At 44.2% G+C, this 23,542-nt stretch overlaps 1 protein-coding gene across 1 annotated transcript in view; it reads right to left on the bottom strand.

Annotated features, from left to right (window-relative positions):
- The window catches only part of LOC147442147 (polyadenylate-binding protein 2-like), a 48,067-nt gene extending 25,197 nt beyond the window's left edge, over positions 1 to 22,870 (bottom strand). The window contains exons 1-6 of the mRNA XM_086528434.1: positions 22,353 to 22,870; positions 21,683 to 21,801; positions 20,934 to 21,590; positions 20,678 to 20,755; positions 20,516 to 20,605; positions 20,294 to 20,434 (exon numbers count right to left, since the gene is read on the bottom strand). Coding sequence (XP_086384560.1) covers positions 20,294 to 20,434; positions 20,516 to 20,605; positions 20,678 to 20,755; positions 20,934 to 21,590; positions 21,683 to 21,801; positions 22,353 to 22,593 — 1,326 coding nt within the window. The 5' untranslated portion in view covers positions 22,594 to 22,870. The remainder of the gene's footprint in view (positions 1 to 20,293; positions 20,435 to 20,515; positions 20,606 to 20,677; positions 20,756 to 20,933; positions 21,591 to 21,682; positions 21,802 to 22,352) is intronic.
- Between the last annotated feature and the right edge of the window lie 672 nt (positions 22,871 to 23,542).

Raw genomic sequence — 23,542 nt, 5'->3', positions numbered from 1 at the left:
CTTCCGCTGCCTATTCCCGATGGACCTTTTCAAGATATCTCCATGGATTTTGTGACTAACCTTTCCACCAAGTTTGCATTCAAGGAACACTCAATTTTTTACAATTGTTGATCGTTTCAGCAAGTTTTGCATGTTGATTCCTTGTAAAGCCACAGTCACCGCACAAGATGTAGCACGGTTGTTCATTAAGCATTGGTACCCCCTTTGTGGTTTACCAAAATCGATTGTTTCAGATATGGATGTTAAGTTCACGTCCAATTTTCTTGACGCGCACTCTTTGAAAATTTTGACACTAAGTTGAATTTTTTATCGGCTTTTCATCCACAAGCAGATGGTCAGATAGAGATTTACAATCAATTGGCTTTTGATGTTTTAAAGTCATATTTGCATGATCAGTAGTCTCAGTGGGAGCTCTATCTCCCATTGGTTCAGGCTATTTTGAATGACTCTTTTTCCTCTGCCATTGGTCGAACTCCGTATGAGGCAGCTTTTGGCCGTCCGTTCCAGTCACTTTTGACTTGCTCGGTCAGTCAAATGCTTGATGCCAATGCTGAAAGTCAGTCATTGGATGAGATTTCCGAGAGTGTGAAGCTTCGGCTAAGCAAGGCTCAGGAATCTTATTCACGACAGGCTAATAAGCATCGTCAGGATGTTTCGATCAAGGAAGGGGATTGGGTGTATTTAAGAATCATGAAGCAACGTCTTAAGCAAGTTGGAAAGAAGTGTCTAAAGTTGTCTTTTCGAATGTATGGTCCATTTCCAATCATTAAAAAGATAAATGAGGTTTCAATGAAATTGCAGTTACCTAACTCATGGTCAATGCACAACGTTTTCCATGTTTCTTGGTTGAAAGTGTTTCAGGGAACACCTCCACAGGACGTTTCGGAAGAAGAAGAACCGGAGATCATCGATGAAGCTGAAGTCATGGAGCCGGAGCACGTGTTGTTGCATCGGTTTTGACATGGTTCGAAGAAGCAAGTGAGACAATACTTTTTGAAGTTCAAAGATTGCAGAACCCACGAAGTAGTGTGGGTAGATGAAGAGTTTTTCAAGGATTACCCAGAGTTGTTGGCAGACTACAAGGAAGCCATGCAACTGGGTACCAGTACCTCACTTTAAAAAGGAGGGGATGTCAAATGACACATCCAACCCTATGTGTCCGTGGACAATCTACAGCATGACCAGGGTTCAGTTCCGTCAAGTCAGTCTAGAATAGGAAGTGATCTGGCACTTTTGTGAGTCTGTTCGCAGACCGTGCATGACCAAACACTTAGAGTAGATGCATATCCTCTAGTTGCACACAGTATGATCATCAGCATTACCATCAGAATCCATCAGGAGCATTTTCCAGTGCATTAAATCTATTTTCCCTATTTTTGACATTTTTCACTTATTATTTTAAGTGACTTTTGTTGGGAACTGGGTAGGGCAATTTTGCTAAAGTTATATATAAGCAAACCTAGGACTAGGCTAATTTGGCAGAACAGCAAGGAGAACACAGGCACAAGTGCAGCAGGTTCCCCCTCTCTCTCTCAAGCAAGATCTCCCCACCAAAGCTGGCGTTTTCTCTCCAACAGCATCAGCGATTTCAGCCCTACCTTGGCGATCTCAGGCCAGTGTTTCCAGCCAGCAAATTCAGCAAGAAAGAGCCTCTGCAAGTAGCGTTTTTCAGCCTCTGCATTGGCGTTTCCTGCAGCAGTACCGCAGCAGCAATACAGCGTTTTAGGGCAGCATTTAAACACCATAAAGTCAGCGTTTTTCAGCAGCGAAACAGCGACAAAAAACCAGCAGAATCAGCCTTTTCATGCAATAGCCATTAGCGTTTTTGGATCTAGCCAGTCGTCAAGAGTTTCCATCTTCAAGTACACAGCAGAGATAGAGGTCGTCATCGGCACCGCAGTCTTCAAGGCATTCAATTTCCCGCATTGCATCAGTTAGCTTCAATTTTCACTTGTACGAGATTTGTGCAATCAATAGCGTAGACCTCTCTCGCCATCGAGAGAGGGGCCCTTGGAGGAGGGTTTACAACATTCCTAGTGTCGTATTCTCTTCTCTCTCTATCTCTCAGTCTCAACACCTTCACGCACAGTGTCTATTCACTTTGTTTGTATCCATTGCACTCTCTCATTAAAAGACGGAAGGCTCCCCCTTCCATAAATAAAAGGAACCTTGAGCACAGTTCGGAGCACTCATCTTGAGCAAAGTTCAACATTCACTTCCGCTGCACCTTACAAGATGCTTTTAGAGTTGGTGCTTTTCATGCACTTCTTTTGGAGAGGCTGAAGCAAAGGTAACCTGCGACAGGAATTAACACTTAAGCGCACATGCCTCGAAAGCTAGAATGCTCGAAGTAGCCGTCGACAACCTGTAGGCCCCAAAATTGACGCCCCTTTCGGTATTTCTTTATTCTCTAAGAGGGTAATTACAAAGAAGATTCCTGGGAATTCTTTACCTGTATCCAACTAGATACCACCTGTTCTGGTAAAATTTCGGTAACATAACAGCCCCAAAACTTGCCCTGTTTTCAGCCCTAAACAGTCCCTGAACTACCCTCTAGCAGTGGGGCACTGTTCCCAATGGTTCTGACGTCCTTATGGCTGGAAAACAGTCAAAATACAGCGCATAACCAGCGCTGAAATCGCACCTATACGGTGAGGTTATCACCCTTACCGGTGCCTGCTTTTGGAGCAACAGTCAGCTACTCCTGTTCCCGCTCAGGGGGGCTCTTGCCTCAACAAAAACGCATGTAACCACACAGCTGTACATGAGTCAAATGAAGAGCCCTCTTGTGGGCATCACATTACTGCACGTAGGGGAGAGAGAGAGCAGTGTAAGATGTGCAGGACATGACTTCTTGCACTACACTATACATGAGAGGGAAAGCTTGCAGTCAATAGCTCTTAACCTGTGGTGGCAGGTTCTCAATGAAGCATCCCCCCAACATAAATCGAGCGCCCCCTCTTCTGCGCTTGACCTGTAATGCATTTGTGAACAAATAGATGCAAATGGCTGCCAAAACCTGCGTATCGCTGAAAACGCAACAAAACAACCTTGTAAACACGCATCTGATGCCTTCCAATGCTGAAAATGAGCTCCTTGGTCCTAGGTGAAGTCATGGGAAGCTCAAAAATGGAGAGAAATGGCTAGTTATCAGCTTCCAAAATTGCTCAAAAAAGTCAGTTACGAGTTCTCTTCTCCCAAACTTGGTAAATTGGCCAAAGTGCCACTTGGCACTCATGCATGCAATTTCTCCACATTGGGCTTCCCGCTTAAAAATCTCGTGACTGGTTGCTCGGATGACTGTACAGCACAGTAACAAGATGTTCCCCTTGTCATTCCGCGAACAGATTTCGTGGCCCAAAATAGCAATTCCCTAAATTTTAGGGGATGCTTGCGTTGGACTCCCACTGGTCATCTGACCATCAATCTCCACTGGGACCACATCCAAAATGCAATGTAGCCCAGCTGTCGGGTACTTTCCTTTGGTGACCACACCTTGACATTGTACCTTTATTGAGTTCACTTCCTAGTATCCACCAACTTGCTAAGTGCAGCGGGGGGAATAATCATGAACTTAGCCTAGACATCCTTTTACTATACGAGTTCCAATGCCGACCAACTTCCCATCTGCAGGTGAAACTACCGTTCACAATGGCCATACAATGTGCGACCATTTGCAACTTCAAAAAGACGGTCTCAAAAATTAAACAAAAATCATTGGAAAGAAACCAACAACTAAGGTTAGCAATTGCCACATCCTCGTGACATAACAGTTGCCACATCCTTGTGAAAGAGGCCATTCCGGGCCGTCCGTTCCGGTATCAACTGCTTGTCCGGAACGGCCCGCCGTTTTGAAACGTTCCCTAGCTTGCCTGAGGCTTGAAACGTCTCCTTCCCCCCCTCCCCCCCCCCCCCCCCCCCCCCCCCCCACCCCACCCGCCCAAAAAATGGGCATTCCCCGGTAACAATGGCACCAAGGTTTAAGGCCAATGCTCTCTTGGGGTGGAGCTCCACCACTCCATGTCTCGTGTGTCATACATCTCTTTCCGTTCTTTCGTTTTGAAGTGCTTAAAGTCGTCTTGTCTGTTCATTTCAATTGGCACGTGGTGCACTCCCGTTAGATAATGCTTCCACTGATGTCATGTGACACATCCAACCCTATGTGTCCGTGGACAAGCTACAGCATGATCAGGGTTCAATCACTCCAATCAATCTAGATTAGGAGTGATCTGGCACTGTTGTGAGTCTATTCGTAGACCGTGCATGCCCAGTCACTTAGTGTAGATGAATATCCTCTGGTTGCACACAGCATGATCATAAGCATTCCCATCAAAATCCATCAGAATCCTTCACGGGAATTTTCTAGTGATTTTAGCCTATTTTACCTATTTTTGACATTTTTCACTTATTAATTTAAGTGACTTTTGTTGGAAAGTAGGTAGGGCAAATTGAGTAAGTTTGTAAGCAAACCTAGGCTAGCACTAAATGACAGAAGAGGCAACAGGAGCCAAGCTCAGCAGGCAACTTCTCAAGCAAGAACTTGGTGGATCCCCGCCAAGCAAAGACATCAGCACCTAGCGTTTTGCTAGATTCATCCCTAGCGTTTTCAGTAGGAGAACATCACCATCACCTGCATCAGCCTAGCGTTTCCCACCAAGAGATCATCGCCACATCCCCCATCAGCTAGCGTTTTTGAAGACCCCGTTCCCTAGAGTTTTTGGATATGCCAGCGTTTGCAGATTCCAGCCTTTGCAGTCTTCAGCCCTGGCGATTTTCATCAATAGAAAGACCATCAGATTCAGCCCCAAGAACCTCAGTTTTCAGCCCCAAGGAACATCAGTTTTCAGCCTTCGGTAGATGCAGATTTTCAGCGACAAAGACCTACAGAATCAGCCCCAAAACCAGCATTTTGGACTGTAGCAGATTTCAGCCCATAGCGTTTTTGGACAGCAGATAAAAGATTGCAGATTTCAGCCTTAGTGTCGGCCTCGTCATCCCCGTCGTCGTCGCCAACATAGCCTAGAATTGCATCAGTCACATGCATTCCCATTGTACCAGTTTGTGCAATCATAAGTAGACCACTCTCGCCGACGAGTGGGACCTTCGGAGGAGGGTTTTACAACGTCTCTAGTGTCGTATCTCTCTTCTCTATCTATCTCTCAGTCTCATACGCTTGCACGCACAGTGGCCATTCACTTTTTTTGTGATCATAGCATTCTCACATTAAGAACGGAAGGCTCTCCCTTCCATAAGGACAAAAGGAACCTTGAGCACAGTTCGGAGCACTCATCTTGAGCAAAGCGCAAACATTCATTCCGCTGCACCTTACATTGGTATCAAAGCTTTGGCACTGTTATGTATCACTCAAGGAAAGAACCAAAAGACTCACAAGTTTTTTTTTGCTTGTTGCGGTCGCACCAACCCAAGTTCGCTTGGGCGTGTCGATTCCTAATCGTGTTTTTGAAGAGTGATAGGAATCCCAAGAAAGAAGGGCTTGTCCAGCCTCCCCTTGTGTCTCTTTTCACTCATTGAGAGCGCACTTAGCGGCCGGCCAATCGACGTGAGGTGGGAAAAAGCAACCTTGGTGTGAGCGCAAGGCCGCCAAGGGGTGCGCCCGCGGAAAAGAGCAAAACTCGGGTGAAGAGAAGATCCTTCTCTAACACAGATTGCAAGCGAAAGAAAACCTCAAGAACCTGAAGAACCCAAGAACCCAAGACCCACAAGAACCCAAATTCCTCGTGGACTTTGTAACAGACTTCGACACTCCAAGTCAAAAATCAATCGCGACAGCACCAAACAACCACTTCAAAACAATTCACAAATCACAATAGTTTTGCATTGCCCCGGCGGAGTTCCGTGCCTAGAGATATTGGCCCGAAAGACTGACGCCCCTTTCGGTATTTCTTTTTATATTAATCAGTTCAAAGTACAAGAGAGTGGCTAGGGTTTCACTCTCAGACTCTGCGTCCAGATGCTCTCAGAAGTGAAGCCCTCACCACTTATTTAAAGATACAAGGGATGCCCAAAAGCAGAGCCCCAAAAGCTTTTAAAATAAAAAGCATCAGTTCTCTCTCTCTCTTAGAGAGTCTTTTCTCTTTTTTTAATTTAAAAAAGCAAAATTCGCGTCGCTCATCATTTCAAAAAAAAAAAAAACGGCCTCCGCGATTTCTGGAAATTAGGGTTTCTGGCAGAAATTAGGGTTTCTGTTGTGCGCCACATCATCACTTTGTGACATACCCCCCTCTTGAAAGCATTGTAATCGACCGCGATTACACCTGCAACACCGACAAAAGCCATAAACCGTCTTAGCAGACACTGACTGCTAGTACCTACGTACTAGGACACACATCTAGCACATGTACAAAATCAACAGTCACATCACACGACATCACAGGACATCACATGACATTCAACATTCATTCGGATCTTAGACCATGATTTATCGGCAATGTAGCTAGCAATCACATCTAGGTCCAATCGGGACCTCATCGATGTCCGATTGACTAACCCCTATTGCAACCATGTCTATTCGAGATCAATCAGACCAAAATACTGCAGTCATTTCAGCTATCAGTTCCTGCACTCACAAGAAGTCAAGAACAAATCAGTATCATTATCAGGAATTCCATTTCATAAAGTCATCCAGCAGAATACTGTCAGCTCTCAATATCCCTGAAGCTCAAAGAGACATCAATGACTTTAGTATCAAAATCGAGGCATCTGTTGACAAAGGAGCGGAGTAACTCCCCTCTTGTGCATCCCGCTGCGCCAGATCTTCGGCCAAGCTGAGTTTCTGGGTTCCGTTAAGAGTAGACTATGCTAAACCAAAACATCGAGGTAAAGTTTCACAATCCGAGGAGTATCTGCTAGGTCCTCCTCCTCCATCCACTTCGCATCAAATGCAGGAAAGTTCTTGAACTAAACCAAGAACCGCCTTCGGACTTTACCTTTCTTCGTATCGTTATGTGCCAAAATCTGTTCAGGAACAAGGATCTCCTCGTTTTCTTCCACTTCGGGTTGCTCATCAAGCTCCCCATCATCAAGCACATCACCCTTAACAGGGTTCAAGAGACTCACATGCAATGCATTATGAATCCTCCAAGTATCTGGCAGTTTCAATCGGGAGGAGACATCATTTATCTTGTCAGTGATCTGGAAAGGTCCGTAGTATCGCATACTAAGCTTTGAAAAAAGCCTCTCCTTTCCCTTTTTCTTTCGTAGGCGTGCCTTCTCAAAAGTAAGAGCACCCAATCATCCTCCTTCAATTTCAAGTCGCGACGATGGCGATCCGCTGCCTTTTTCTGTCGTTCTTGAGACTCCTGCAAAGTCTTGCGAACCTTGGCAAAAGCCGTATCCAAATCTCGTGAATATTCATCCGCTTCAAATAACTAATCTTTCATGCTCAAGAAGGATGGAACCTTCGCAGCACTTTCAACAATCTCACATGGCGTCTTCCCCGTTGAAGAGTGTATCGTGTTATTGTAGGCAAATTCCACCAAAGGTAAGTTCTTTTCCCATTGAGTCCTCTGATCCGAGATACAAGACTTCAATAAATCTAAAATCACTGAATTGGCAATCTCAAATTGCCCGTCAGTCTGCAAGTGGAACGATGACGAGAACTGCAACTGCGTGCCAATGTTCTCCCAAATGGCCTTCCAAAACAAACTCATAAATCTGGGGTCTCTGTCGAAGACAATCGTCTCAGACGTGCCATGTAATCGGAAAATAATCGTAATCATTCTATGTTCTTGGGAGATCAAAAATGAAATCCATTGCAATACTTTCCCAGGGGTGGGTGGGTAAAGGCTATAACAATCCCTGTGCCTTATGCCTGTCAAACTTGACCTTCTGGCATACCAAGCAACTGCGCACAAACTCTTCCACATCCTTTTTGAGTCTCGGCCCATAGAAGTATCTCTCTACCCACTTCACGGTGGTAGCAATGCCGCGGTGACCCGTAAAAGGTGGACAGTGGCATTCAGTCATAACCTTATCCCTCAACGGCTGTGTAACGCACAACATAGTCTTTTTCATCAAGTAGCCTTCCCGAAGGGAGTATCCAGTTATTGTCCCCCATCCCGTATCCGTGTGAAAATATCTGCAAAATCTGTATCTGTGGCATATTGATCGACCATATCCTCCAAGCTCCTATGATGTATCGCGGAAACAGCCAGAACCAACGGTTTCCGAGACAAAGCATCTGCCACCACATTCTTTTGTCCCTGCACATGGACAATCTGGAAGTGGAACTGTGACAAGATGTTCGCCCACCGCATCTGCTTTTCCGAAAGCTGCTTCTGTGACAAGAAGTAGCGCAAACTCTGATGGTCTGTAAAGACAGTAAAATCCGCTCCGAGTAGATAATGCCGCCACTGAGTAAGAGCATGGATAACCGCCAAAAGCTCTTTCTCATAAATCTCTGCTGTCATCTCCGGCCTAGAGAACAAACGGCTCTCGTAAGCTATGACATGGCCTTCTTGCATCAAGACCGTACCCAGACTACGACCACAAGCATCACAATATACTTCAAATGACTTTTGCAAGTCCGGCAAAGTCAAAATAGGTCCCGTAGTCAATTTCTCTTTCAATGTCTGAAAGGCAATCACCTCTGTGGGTCCCCACGAAAAAGGTACTCGTTTCTGTGTCAAGGTATGCAAAGGGGAAGTAACCTCTGCAAACTTCCGTATGAACCGCCTGTAGTACGAACACAGTCCCAAGAAGCTTCTAACTTCATGGACATTTCTCAAGTCGGGCCAATCACGGATAGTCTCTATCTTGGCCGGATCAATTTGCACTCCTGCTGCTGCTGACACAATGTGTCCCAAAAAGTGTATCTCTGGTAGGAAAAATTCACTTTTCTTTGCATTAATCACTAACTTGTGATCTCGTAATGCCTGAAAGACTTGAAGCAGATGATCTCTGTGTTCTACCTCATTCTTGAAGAAAACAATGATGTCGTCAAAGAAAGTGCCAACAAATAAGTGCCAACAAATAGCCTGTACTCTCGAAAAATCCTATCCATCATCCGGTTAAATGTCGCAGCAGCATTGGTTAAGCCAAAAGGCATCACCAAAAACTCAAATAACCCAAAAGTCGTCCGAAAAGCTGTCTTATAGACGTCTCCCGGCGCGATTCTGATCTGATGATATCCACTCTTCAAGTCAATCCTGCTAAAGCACGAGGATCCCTATAACCTGTCGAGTATATCATCGATCCTAGGAATCGGAAATCTGTTCTTGATGGTGATTTTGTTGAGAGCTCTATAATCGATGCACATTCTCCAAGATCCGTCTTTCTTCAAAACCAACAACACTGGAGAGCAATACGGTGAAGTACTAGGCTGGACAAGACCCTTTTCCAAGAGGTCTTTCACTGGGTTCATAATCTTTTCATTCTGTACTCGGCTCACACGATAAGGTGGCCGATTCGGTGGCGTGCTTCCAGGTATCAGATCAATGGTTTGATCTTCAGGCACTCTGAAAAGCAATCAGCATGAGTGTGGAGAAAAATCTTGGCGTTCTTTTGATCAGGTCAAAACATATTCAACCTTTATCCAGCGTTCAGTTCTCTCCCAAAAGAATGAGTAAGAAACTGAAGTTCATCAAGTACAATCTCTAAGCCCTTCATTTATCAAAGTCGCTTTCTCGGCCCGGTAGTCAACCACGGCGTAGTTCTTGTGGTACCAAGGGATCCTGAGTAGAACGTCACTCGCGTGCCTTGAACACCCCTGTCATTGCAAACAAAGTTTGCCAATGCTCGGTGTAATGGCAACATCCCATCCGGGTGCCAGTCGAACTACCTTTGTCTATGGCGTCAGTCTGTCGGGCGTAATTTCAAATCGAGCCGCCAATTCCAAGTGAAAAGAAGTTTGCCTTGGCTCCTTCAAAAGAGCTTCCGGATCCTTCACTTTGCCCCAAAAGCGGCAAAGTTTATACTTTCATTATTAGATTCGGTACAAGTCCCACGCCATGTGGTACCAGTTCTGCTTTTCTATCTGCCTTTTCTGCCACATTCCTCAGCTGCTCTCGAACTCTCAGACCTGTCGTCGTCTTTATCATTCTGTTCTTTCTGTGCCTTATTAGGGCACTTCGCGGAGATATGTCCCTGTTCCCCGCATCCAAAGCACTTCCCCTCTCTGATGAAGCGATCTCTCTCCTCAAGAGTAAGCTTGGGTCGTGCATCATTTTTCTCTTGGTTGCTCTTTTTCTTTCTACTTTCATTCCCAGAAGTCTGTTCGGCTCGTTGTGTCAAAGCCTCATTTGTGGGGTAGGTCAGACTGCCAGAGTGAATGGCAAAGCCCCGCTTCGCATGACTCATCAACTCCTGAATAGAAGCTGACTTCTGTTCCAAGCAGTGATCTCCGATCTCTGTAGGTAGACCCAAGGTAAACCGCTCAATCTGTTCTCTAAACGAGATCTTCTTGAATGAAGAGGCGGGTAGAAAAGAGCTCCAGAATCTTTCACAATAAGCATTGATTGTATCTTTCTTGGTCATCCGAAGATGGTTCCAAGCAGCTCGTACATCTTGTTCATATTCTTGCGTCAACCAAGAAGAAATAAAAAGCTTCTTAAATTTCAGCCATTTAACTGGCGCACTCTTGTTAAAAGAAGCGTGGACCACCAAGTACGAGCATTCCCTTTAAGGTAAGAGGTAGCTCTCCGAATCTTGGAGTGCTCTGAATAGCGTCCTCCCGCGAAAGCGATGTCAAACTGCTATATAAAAGACAAAGCCTTCGAAGCATTTGAGTATCCTGAAAAGTATCAAACTTGATCGAGTGGCCACCTTCATTAAACTCTCGGACTTTCTTGCTTTTATCTTCGAGAAAGTCATATTGGTTGGCTTTGTAAAAATTCTTCTTGTTCGCATAAAACTTTCCGTTATTGGAATCTGTGTTGTCTGTAGACGAGTCCTCAGTAGAACTGTCATTCTCTGGGCGAGATGTAGCCTTCTTTGCCTTTTTCTTGCCCTTTCCGAAGCTTTGTTTCTTGCTTCGCTTTTTACCTTTTCTGTCTTCTTCGCTCGAACCCGAGGAGCTAGCAGAACTATAAGAAGAAGAAGAAGAACTGGGTATTCCTTCAAATCGAACACGCTTCTTCTGTTTCTTTGCCTTGTCAAAAGTCAACTGACGACCCAAATAACCTGGAAAGTCAGTGCTTTTCTTCTGCTTTTTGCCGTGCTTTTTGGCTTTCTTTTGCGCGTCAAAAAGCTGAGCAATCCGTGCATCAACCACGTTCTCCAGTTCCTTCTCCGTATATTTCTTGGAGGCAGAAGGTTTCTTGAGAGTGGGTTTCGGGAGTGGTGTTGTGGTTCTCTGCCACTCCGTTCGTACCTCTTCCAAAGAGGTCTGGTTCATATATTTTGCCATCTTCGGGTCCTTGGCAAAATTGAGCATCATCTTTGTTGCATCGCCAATCAATTGACGACGCTCCATCTCTTGCCGCTCCGTCTGAGTAGGCCTAGGCGGGCCATACTCCGCGCCAGAATCTTCGTTGTGATCCCTGCCCGCATCTCGAGATGCAGAGGGAGTCCACTGATCATTGCCTGAAGCCATAGGTGCCGCGGAAAAAAAAAATCGGGGATCGAATTTCCCGTAGAAGAGAAATCGGCCGTGCTCTGATACCACTGTAACAGACTTGGACACTACAAGTCAAAAATCAATCGCGACAGCACCAAATAACCACTTCAAAACAATTCACAGATCACAATAGATTTGCATTGGCCCGGCGGAGTTCCGTGCCTAGAGATATTGGCCCCAAAGACTGGCGCCTCTTTCGGTATTTCTTTGTATATTAATCAGTTCAAAGTACAAGAGAGTGGCTAGGGTTTCACTCTCAGAATCTGCGTCCAGATGCTCTCAGAAGTGAAGCCCTCACCACTTATTTAAAGATACAAGGGATGCCCAAAAGCAGAGCCCCAAAAGCTTTTAAAATAAAAAGCATCAGTTCTCTCTCTCTCTCTCTTAGAGAGTCTTTTCTCTTTTTTTAATAAAGAGAAGTAAAATTAGCGTCGCTCATCATTTCAAAAAAAAAACAGCCTCCGCGATTTCCGGAAATTAGGGGTTCTGGCAAAAATTAGGGTTTGCAAGAATTTTAGGGTTTCTGACAGAAATTAGGGTTTCTGCTGTCCGCCACGTCATCACTTTGTGACAGACTTAAGAACCAAGACTCCCAAGAACCCAAGTTCCTCGTGAACTTAAGAACCCAAGACCACAAGAACCCACAAGAACCCACGACTTCAGAATGGTCATCACTTGAAGCGGAATGGATACTTCGCTTGGAGATGATGAGCATGAGAGAGGCGAAGAAGAATTTTCCCCACCAGGAGGTTTTTCCAACCCTCCCCCTTCCCCATCTACGCCAAGGATTGCACTAACTCCTATGGAGGAGTTGGACCAGATGTTTATGGAAAGGAAGTTAGAACGCGAAGCAAGACATACAGAAAGAATGGCAGAAATGGAACGCAGACACACAGAAAGAAGAGCAGAAAGAAAAGCAGAAATGGAGCGCAAACACCAAGAAAGAATGGCAACCGCCGTCAAAGGAAAGAGCGACCAACAAATGAAAGAATTCTTGCGACTCTTTTCTCAAGTTCAAGCACAGATGCAAGAGATTCGGGAAAAGGAGACTCTCTCATACTCTTCTTCTCCCACGCATGACACACAGGATTTGAACGACAAGGATTTGCACAATGATTTGAATGATAATGATGAGCATGATGATTTGAATGACAATGATAAGCATGATGATTTGGATGATAATGATGAGCATGATGATTTGCATGATCAAGATGCGATTTCTCACAAGCATGATGAGTTGCATCAAGAAGACGTGATTGTTCACAAGGATGATGAGTTAGTTGATGCTTTTTCTAGCGAAGCTAACCTCGTTGCACATTCGATCAATCACGAAGAATCGATCTTGGCTCTCGAGCCTAGGTCCCAAGAACCCCATCAGAAAGAACCGATCTTGGCTCTCGAGTCGAGTTTCAAAGAACCCCTACAGGAAGTAACATGTGTTCGCATGATTCATACACACGCATTGTTCGAGTGTTTCATTCGTGATCGGTTCCTGTATTTTCGTCAGTGTCTTTATGTGATCCCTTTTACTATGCATGACATATTGTACGTTGAGCACGTTTCACTCATGAATGAACACGAATGTATGCGCATTGTTCATGAAAAGCTGAAAAGTATGTATGTAAGGAAGTCACATTGCATGTCTCTTCCTTGGCATGACACAGTTGTAGCAAGAGCAAATGAAAGTATGAGCACCAAGCATGGGCATTTCCGTTGTGAATTGCCACAGTTGATTGATTTAGATCAGACACCCAAGATTCACTCTCATTGTTTGCGTGTGTGTGGTGAACGGTTTGGCACTCCGTCTATTTGTTCATCTACATTGCATGCACAGTCTAATAGGACGAAAGGATTTTTTCCAATCACTTTACATGGAATAGGTATGTTCATGGTTTTGTGTTGGAAATGGTTTCAGGAATTTTCAGCCATGGAGATTCTTGAAGAAGAAAGAAGCATGACTCTCGACGAAGTTGTAACATCGAAGGAAACTCAAAAGACTTTGTGTTGCTTCCGGCGCGACCCAAACAAGCAAGCGTTGCAGACCTTTATGAAGTTCAAGTACTGCTCGACCCACACATCAGAGTGGGCCGGCGAAGAGTCCCTTCCAGGATTCCGGAAGCTATTGGCGATCTCCCTCGACACTATACAGTTCGGTACCAGTACCTCACTTTGAAAAGGAGGGGATGTCACGTGACACATCCAACCCTATGTGTCCGTCGAAAAGCTACAGCATGATCAGGGTTCAGTCAGTCCAGTCAGTCTAGATTAGAAGTGATCTGGCACTGTTGTGAGTCTATTCGTAGACCGTGCAAGCCCAGTCACTTAGTGTAGATGCATATCCTCTGGTTGCACACAGCATGATCATAAGCATTCCCATTAGTATCCATCAGAATCCTTCAGAGGAATTTTCCAGTGATTTTAGCCTATTTTACCTATTTTTGACATTTTTCACTTATTAATTTAAGTGACTTTTGTTGGAAAGTAGGTAGGGCAAATTGAGTAAGTTTGTATATAAGCAAACCTAGGCTAGCACTAAATGGCAGAAGAGGCAACAGGAGCCAAGCTCAGCAGGCAACTTCTCAAGCAAGAACTTGGTGGATCCCCGCCAAGCAAAGACATCAGCACCTAGCGTTTTGCTAGATTCATCCCTAGCGTTTTCAGCAGGAGAACATCGCCATCACCTGCATCAGCCTGGCGTTTCCCATCAAGAGATCATCGCCACATCCCCCATCAGCTAGCGTTTTTGAAGAACCCTTTCCCTAGAGTTTTTGGATATGCCAACGTTTGCAGATTCCAGCCTTTGCAGTCTTCAGCCCTGGCGATTTTCAGCAGTAGAAAGACCATCAGATTCAGCCCCAAGGAACCTCAGTTTTCAGCCTTCGGTAGATGCAGATTTTCAGCGACAAAGACCTGCAGAATCAGCCCCAAACCAGCGTTTTGGACTGTAGCAGATTTCAGCCCATAGCGTTTTTTGGACAGCAGATAAAAGATTGCAGATTTCAGCCCTAGTGTCGGCCTCCTCATTCCCGTCGTCGTCGCCGACATAGCGTAGAATTGCATCAGACACATGCATTCCCATTGTACCAGTTTTTGCAATCATAAGTAGACCACTCTCGCCGACGAGAGTGGGGCCTTCGGAGGAGGGTTTTACAACGTCTCTAGTGTCGTATCTCTCTTCTCTATCTATCTCTCAGTCTCATACGCTTGCACGCACAGTGTCCATTCACTTTGTTTGTGATCATAGCATTCTCACATTAAGAACGGAAGGCTCTCCCTTCCATAAGAACAAAAGGAACCTTGAGCACAATTCGGAGCACTCATCTTGAGCAAAGCGCAAACATTCATTCCGCTGCACCTTACATTGGTATCAGAGCTTTGGCAGTGTTATGTATCACTCAAGGAAAAGAACCACAAGAATCACAAGTTTTTTTTTGCTTGTTGCGGTCGCACGAACCCAAGTTCGCTTGGGCGTGTCGATTCCTAATCGTGTTTTTGAAGAGTGACAGGAATCCCAAGAAAGAAGGGCTTGCCCAGCCTTCCCTTGTGTCTCTTTTCACTCATTGAGAGCGCACTTAGCGGCCGGCCAATCGATGTGAGGTGGGAAAAAGCAACCTTGGTGTGAGCCCAAGGCCGCCAAGGGGTGCGCCCGCGGAAAAGAGCAGAACTCGAGTGAAGAGAAGATCCTTCTCTAACACAGATTGCAAGCGAAAGAAAACCTCAAGAACCCAAGAAGCCAAGTTCCTCGCGGACTTAAGAACCAAGACTCCCAAGAACCCAAGTTCCTCGTGAACTTAAGAACCCAAGACCACAAGAACCCACAAGAATCCACGACTTCAGAATGGTCATCACTCGAAGCGGAATGGATACTTCGCTTGGAGGTGATGAGCATGAGAAAGGCGAAGAAGAATTTTCCCCACCAGGAGGTTTTTTCGACCCTCCCCCTTCCCCATCTACGCCAAGGATTGCACTAACTCCTATGGAGAAGTTGGACCAGATGTTTATGGAAAGGAAGTTAGAACGCGAAGCAAGACATGCAGAAAGAATGGCAGAAATGGAACGCAGACACGCAACAAGAAGAGTAGAAAGAAAAGCAGAAATGGACCGCAAACACCAAGAAAGAATGGCAGCTGCCATCAAAGGAAAGAGCGACCAACACATGAAAGAATTCTTGCGACTCTTTTCTCAAGTTCAGGCACAGATGCAAGAGATTCGGGAAAAGGAGACTCTCAGTCTCTTCTTCTCCCACGCATGACGCGCAGGATTTGAATGACAATGATTTGCACGATGATTTGAATGATAATGATAAGCATGATGATTTGAATGACATTGATGAGCATGATGATTTGGATGATAATGATGAGCATGATGATTTGCAAGATCAAGATGTGATTTCTCACAAGCATGATGAGTTGCATCAAGAAGACGTGATTGTTCACAAGGATAATGAGTTAGTTGATGCTTTTTCTAGCGAAGCTAACCTCATTGCAGATTCGATCAATCACCAAGGATCGATCTTGGCTCTCGAGCCTAGGTCCCAAGAACCCCATCAGAAAGAACCGATCTTGGCTCTCGAGTCGAGTTTCAAAGAACCCTTACAAGAAGTATTATGTGTTCGTATGATTCATACGTACGCATTGTTCGAGTGTTTCATTCGTGATCGGTTCCTGTATTTTCGTCAGTGTCTTTATGTGATCCATTTTACTATGCATGACATATTGTACGTTGAGCACGTTTCACTCATGAATGAACAGGAATGTATGCCGATTGTTCATGAAAAGGTGAAAAGTATGCATGTAAGAAAGTCACATTCCATATCTCTTCCTTGGCATGACACAGTTGTAGCAAGAGCAAATGAAAGTATGAGCACCAAGCATGGGCATTTCTGTTGTGAATTGCCACAGTTGATTCATTTAGATCAGACACCCAAGATTCACTCTCATTGTTTGTGTGTGTGTGGTGAACGGTTTGGCACTCCGTCTATTTGTTCATCTACATTGCATGCACAGTCTATTAGGACGATAGGATTTTTTCCAATCACTTTACATGGAATAGGTATGTTCATGGTTTTGTGTTGGAAATGGTTTCAGGAATTTTCAACCATGGAGATAAGAAGAAAGAAGCATGACTCTCGACGAAGTTGGAGCATCGAAGGAAACTCAGAAGACTTTGTGTTGCTTCCGGCGCGGCCCAAAGAAGCAAGCATTGCAGACCTTTATGAAGTTCAAGTACCGCTCGACCCACACATCAGAGTGGGCCGGCGAAGAGTCCCTTCCAGGATTCCGGAAGCTATTGGCGATCTCCCTCGACGCCATACAGTTCGGTACTAGTACCTCACTTTGAAAAGGAGGGGATGTCACGTGACACATCCAACCCTATGTGTCCGTGGACAAGCTACAGCATGATCAGGGTTCAGTAAGTCCAATCAATCTAGATTAGAAGTGATCTGGCACTGTTGTAAGTCTATTCGTAGACCGTGCAAGCCCAGTCACTTAGTGTAGATGCATATCCTCTAGTTGCACACAGCATGATCATAAGCATTCCCATCAAAATCCATCAGAATCCTTCACGGGAATTTTTCAGTGATTTTAGTCTATTTTACCTATTTTTGACATTTTTCACTTATTAATTTAAGTGACTTTTGTTGGAAAGTAGGTAGGGCAAATTGAGTGAGTTTGTATATAAGCAAACTTAAGCTAGCACTAAATGGCAGAAGAGGTAACAGGAGCCAAGCTCAGCAGGCAACTTTTCAAGCAAGAACTTGGTGGATCCCCGCCAAGCAAAGACATCAGCACCTAGCGTTTTGCTAGCTTTATCCCTAGCGTTTTCAGCAGGAGAACATCGCCATCACCTGCATCAGCCTAGCGTTTCCCAACAAGAGAGCATCGCCACACATCCCCCATCAGCTAGCGTTTTTGAAGACCCCTTTCCCTAGCGTTTTTGGATATCCCAACGTTTGCAGATTTCAGCCTTTGCAGTCTTCAGCCTTGGCGATTTTCAGCAGTAGAAAGACCGGCAGATTCAGCCCCAAGGAACATCAGTTTTCAGCCTTAGGTAGATGCAGATTTTCAGCGACAAAGACCTACAGAATCAGCCCCAAAACCAGCGTTTTGGACTGTAGCAGATTTCAGCCCATAGAGTTTTTGGACAGCAGATAAAAGATTGCAGATTTCAGCCCTAGTGTCGGCCTCGTCATCCCCGTCGTCGTTGCCGACATAGCCTAGAATTGCATCAGTCACATGCATTCCCATTGTACCAGTTTGTGCAATCATAAGTAGATCACTCTCGCCGACGAGAGTGGGGCCTTCGAAGGAGGGTTTTACAATGTCTTTGGTGTCGTATATCTCTTCTCTATCTATCTCTCAGTCTCATACGCTTGCACGCACAGTGTCCATTCACTTTCTTTGTGATTATAGCATTCTCACATTAAGAACAGAAGGCTCTCCCTTCCATAAGAACAAAAGGAACCTTGAGCACAGTCCGGAGCACTCATCTTGAGCAAAGCGCAAACATTCATTCCGCTGCACCTTACAACTGACTCAAAGCATGTTTTAGTGCTAAGACTTCATAAATCAAGGCAACCCTTTCTAACTTCAATAGCGCCAACTTTCATAAGCTACCACGTGGCCTTTCTACATCAAGGGAGCTCCCAAACTACTACCAAATGCATTGTAGTAGACCTCAAAAGGCTTCTTCTGCAAGTCTTGAAGTATCAAAAGACGTCTAGTGGTTAACTTCTCCTTCACCAATTTGTGTCCGACTTGAAAAGTCATATCAAATGCTCTCTATGCTCTGCTTCGAACTTGGAAAAATTAGTTGAATATGCCCATATACTGCCTGTGCTCTTGAAAGATCTGGTCCATCGTCCTTTTGCAATGCAGGAGCATCGGTAAGCCCAAAAAGCATCACCAAAAACTCATACGAAGGACATCATGGACGTGGTCTTGTATACATCTCCAAGAGCGATAATGATCTCCTGGTATCCACTCTTCATACCAATCCTACTAAAACGAGCAGAACTACATAACTTGTCAAGTATATCATCAATCCTCATGATATAGAGCATCGCTAAGGAGTTTTTGCATAAGTTTGGTGAGAGAGACTAACTGATGGGAATTCCTTGTGCGTCACATGGTGGGTGAAAGAAACACCAGGCGGGGAATTTCCTAAGTTAAGAGTTCCACGCAAGAGGCAAGCACATGAGACCCATTCCCTCTTCTCTTCTAGGCGCCCCAAACACAGCCCCTATTCAAAAGAAAATCAGCCACTCTATTTTCAGGGGGTGCATAATGTCAGTTCTCTCTCACACTCCTTAAGAGGAGTTTCTGGAACCCAGTTCCTAAGGAGATGCTGCAGCAGATTTCAGCCAGGAGGATAAGGATTCCAAGTTCACTGATGAAGTGTACCAATTGTTATCATGATCAACTAGAGGAGTTCTGTAGTGAAGAAGTGTCTCTGGGGACAAATAGAGCGCGCCAAGTTACTGTTTTTCTCTGTTTTCAGCACAAGAACACACCATTCCGGTTTGTATGATTGGAGGAGAAGGTTCTCTCTACAGAGTTCTCTTCCAAGAAGTCGCTTTCCAAGTTTTGAGTTTGGCAGGTGATGCTTTTCATGTTTAGGTTGTTTGTTTGTTTGCAAGTGCTCAAGAATGGGTCCTTTTCCCAAAAATTCTCCCTCCCAAAGCACCAGTTTTCCCCTTTGGCCCAAAGTTTCCCTGAGATTAGAAAGCAAAGGCTTTCAAGACAATCGGCATGAGATATCAAAACGGAGTGTTAAAATCATACCCCAATTCTTGATTCATGTGCCATCTCAAGCGTCAAGTTATTTTCAGTTATGTTCCTGTTGTTTCGAGTCTATATTCGTGATTCCCGCTTGGCAAATAGTGCCAGCAGGTTACATTCAACCTCAGGTTTCATGAGATCTGTCACATTTGGTGTTCCCTCTGATACTTTGTGATTGCGAAGCTTGAAGGCTACTCCTGGGATTATTCAAGTTCATAGCAAACCATTTCCTTAAATTTTGACCGTGAAACATCAAGGTTGCAGCGGTGTTCCACGTTTTAAGTGACTTTGCCACCAGATGAATGAAGTTCATGTAGGCTTGACTAAAACTGGTGCATCTCACGTACCTATAAGTATACATTATCCCACAAACTGTTGTCAGCTTAAGGAAGTTGAAGGAAGCAAGTGATAATTTATAAGGTGTCTATGTTGACAAGTATGCAACGAGTACTTTTGAGAAAACTACATAATCCATAATCTTCTACATTAAGCTTGACATTCAACTGACCTCTAACCTATGGTTTTTTTCTAAAACCAATATCTAAGAAAACCAGACTTTACTACTGTTTAAGACAAAAAGTTTTTTTGAAATGGCCTAGCTTCTTAGTATGATCTAAATTTCTGAAACACAGGCATGAAGTTGATAGGAAAGAAATTTGGTATCTTTTCAAATGGTCATTATGAGCCATTTTGATGAACAGTTCCCTGAACTGCCCCACAACATGCTTTGTGAGTATGATCGGTTTACATGCATCTACACTTTCATGCAGTATAAGAAAGCAGCCAACTTGAATAGCTCGACAGAAACAGGCAAAAAACTAGAAAAACAGAGACAAAAAAACCCTGAGAATTATGGAGCATACTTGATAAGGAGACCATAAGAATCGAGTGAGGCAATCCCACAACAACGACCAAGAAGAGATGCAAAAATTATAACCTGAGGTGGCATTAAACCATGAGGAGGCTGACCATAGAACATTGGCTGCCCCATTCCTGGAGCTCCCGGATGAAAAGCTGGTAAGCTAGTTGGCACACCCGCACCAACACCCACTGGAGAGTGTATATGAGCAAACTGGACCTATTAATAATGCCATTTTTAACATTTGCCACCAAATGCAGCTTAAAAAAGTAGAAATATAGGTATGGGTCCAGCTTTTACTTGGAGTCTTGCTCTCCTTTCCTCCTTGGTCTGAGCAGGTGCTACATATAAAGGCTTGCTGCCCACCATTTTCCCATTCATTTCTGCAACCTACATTAATCATGATCAGAAACTCTCTCAAATATCAGCTTCTCTTCAGCGCACGAGAGCTCTTAAACTTACTGCTTGTGTTGCTTCTTCTGATGAGCTGAAAGCAACAAAACCTGAGCCCTTACTCTGACCTTGTGGGTCTCTCATAACCTGCATCCAATAATGCCGTCTCGATTTACGTATATGCTAAAAAGAAGATTCAAAAAACGTCATGCAAACAACCAAAACTACAGTCCGACACTGTTTCAAAAATTTGAGATGAACCACTTCTAACATTACTTAATAAGGCCAAAATAGCACCTAAACTACATTATAAATATCTCATTACTTTGCAAGAGATTATTGTCCCAAATTCCGAAAACAACTCTCTTAGTTTTTCATCGTCGATGGAGTCGTCCAAGTTCTTCAAATACAAATTGACTCCATGATACCTCTCAAGCCTGGCTTTCCTTTCTTGTTCAAATTTAGCTTTTAGCTCTGCCTCTCTCTCAGATTTCTTCTGCGCCCTTCCAACATACCACTCCTTGTCATTAAAGGTAGCACCATTCAGAGCTTCAACAGCCTTGGCTGCATCTTCTGCCCGATCAAAATTGACAAACCCAAAACACTTTGATTTTCCATCTGCATCCCTCATAATGACAGCACTACTAATTGTGCCATGTACACCAAAAGTTTTCTTAAGATCCTCATCTGTAGTTGTATCAGAAAGATTTTTGACATAGATATTACTGAATCGAGAAATACCAGTATCCCTCTCTCTTTCCTGCCTTCTTATGAAAGGTCCAACGTAGACCTGCTTGTCATTCAGCAGCATACCATTAACCTTCTCGATGGCATCTTGTGCCGAACTCTCTTGGTCAAATTGAACAAAGCCGTGCCCCTTGGATTGGCCATTGCTGTCAGTGGCCACCTTGCAGGATAATATGGCGCCAAATGCAGAAAAAGTATCAAACAGAGCCTTGTTGTCTATACTTTTATCAAGATTCTGCAGACACCCAAGAAACAAGTAATCAATATCCCAAGAACAAAACACCTTGCTATTCGAATGAAACTGGTCATAGGAAGCCTCAGTATTACTTTGATGAAAATATTGCCAGTTCCACTCTTACGAATGCTCGGATCACGATGAGAAAACATGATCCGGACTGGTTTGCCATGAATGGGAGTAAAATTAAGCAGTTCCAATGCGCGAGATGCTGCAAATAACAGTTCAACCCATTGATTTTCACAAGTGTTCTCAAACCATGAACAACTTGGGAATGAGTAAAGCTTACTTCAATTAAGACAATAAGAGAAGAAACAATGAGACCAGGATCATGCAGGAAAACATATTTGACAAGAAGAAGGAGAACCATGGACTACAGTAGATGTGCACACTAAACACACAAAAGCTGTTACACTTGTATAAATAAGTCAGTGAATAAGTCAGTGAATAAAGCAAAACAAACCATTGGCTGCAAATGCAAATGATGTACATAAATGCAGCAAGGACTGGCTCAAATTGTCATTTTACCTAGAATGAACAAAAAAAATTCATGTTCAATATTTGAAGAGAAGACTACTCTAAAGTTAATAATGTGCATTGATGTATGTTGATGAAATTGACAATCATAATGTTTTGAAACAGGTACCATTTAGCACACTGAGAAGATAATCACGACACATATATATACAATGCAAGTAAAACCTTGCAATGTTGGCATAGCGGTACATACACAATGCAATGCAAAATTCTGATCAAGCTTACCATCTTGGGCAGAGCTGTAGTTGACATAGGCATAGCCAAGTGATCGCTTCGAGATGAGATCTCTACAGACGCGGATAGAGAGGACAACCCCAATTCGGTTGAAGATATCATAGAGCTGAGTTTCATTGATGGAGGGGTCAAGATCACCAACATAGAGAGAGGTGGACCCATACTGGTTTGCTCCAGTCATAGGAGCACCTGCCTGAGGTACCAATGGAGCCTGCCCTTGCATGGAAGTCATGATTCGTTGATGAGCAAAGAAGCTCGACACGCAGGCAACCAAAATTCCCTACTTGATGCCAGAAACTTCCGTCTGCTGGCGAGATCTGTCTACGGCGCAGCCAACCCAGAATTGCACGAGTGCAAGGGGGGAAAAAAAAAAGCACGCACGCTCCCACACAAGCGCTCTCTCTCTCTCTCTCTCTCTCTCTCTCTCTCTCTCTCACGCACACACACACGCACACAAAATGCACGCACGCACGCACGCACGCGCACAGAGTAGCTCCAACAGGCTGGTAAAAAGGAAGGAGAATGTTGTTGCAAATATGGCTTTATGATTATTCTGATTATAATTATAATTTATATTTATAATGTTTATAATGTTGACCTCATATGCTATCAACTTTTACATTATTTTGAGGTTTTGGATTCATAATATAGTTTCTCTATAACTCTAAGGCCGGGTTCCGACGAGCCTGGCGGAAGGATGCTTGCGTGAAAGCTACCATTGTACTTGTCGTTTACAGAAAGCGAAGGCATAATGTGCACAGTAAGTAACACACATACAGGCATCCATTGGGTGATGGTGCAACAATTTAGTCGTTGTTTTGAGACCTTGCGATCTTCGTTCAAGCTTTGCTCTCTAGATTTGATGCTTAAAAGAGCCCGATAGTGTTTGTTTATCAAGGGGGGGTTCGAAGAAGTTCCCTTCTTTTTTTGTTCAATGAGAAAACTCCAACGTGGACACAAAATCCTTCCGTCGTCCCCTTTGAACCCGGCCTAAGTCATGTTGCACAAAAGCTACTACAAGAGTAGATCGCACAAATGTTGGCCTAGAGAGAGGAATACCCTTTCTAGATGGTTGCTTTGTTCTTTATTTTGTACAGAGCATCGCCAGCTACACATGTGTCCACCTGAAAACATGATCCACACTTAACAAGTATCATATGCCTCGAGGTCCAAGACCAAAG

Source organism: Adiantum capillus-veneris, chromosome 14 (assembly GCF_014529385.1).
Source record: "Adiantum capillus-veneris isolate H3 chromosome 14, ASM1452938v2, whole genome shotgun sequence".
Classification (NCBI taxonomy): Eukaryota; Viridiplantae; Streptophyta; class Polypodiopsida; order Polypodiales; family Pteridaceae; genus Adiantum; species Adiantum capillus-veneris.
The sequence above is the reverse complement of the archived record's forward strand: the minus strand, read 5'-3'. Positions and strand labels throughout refer to the sequence as shown.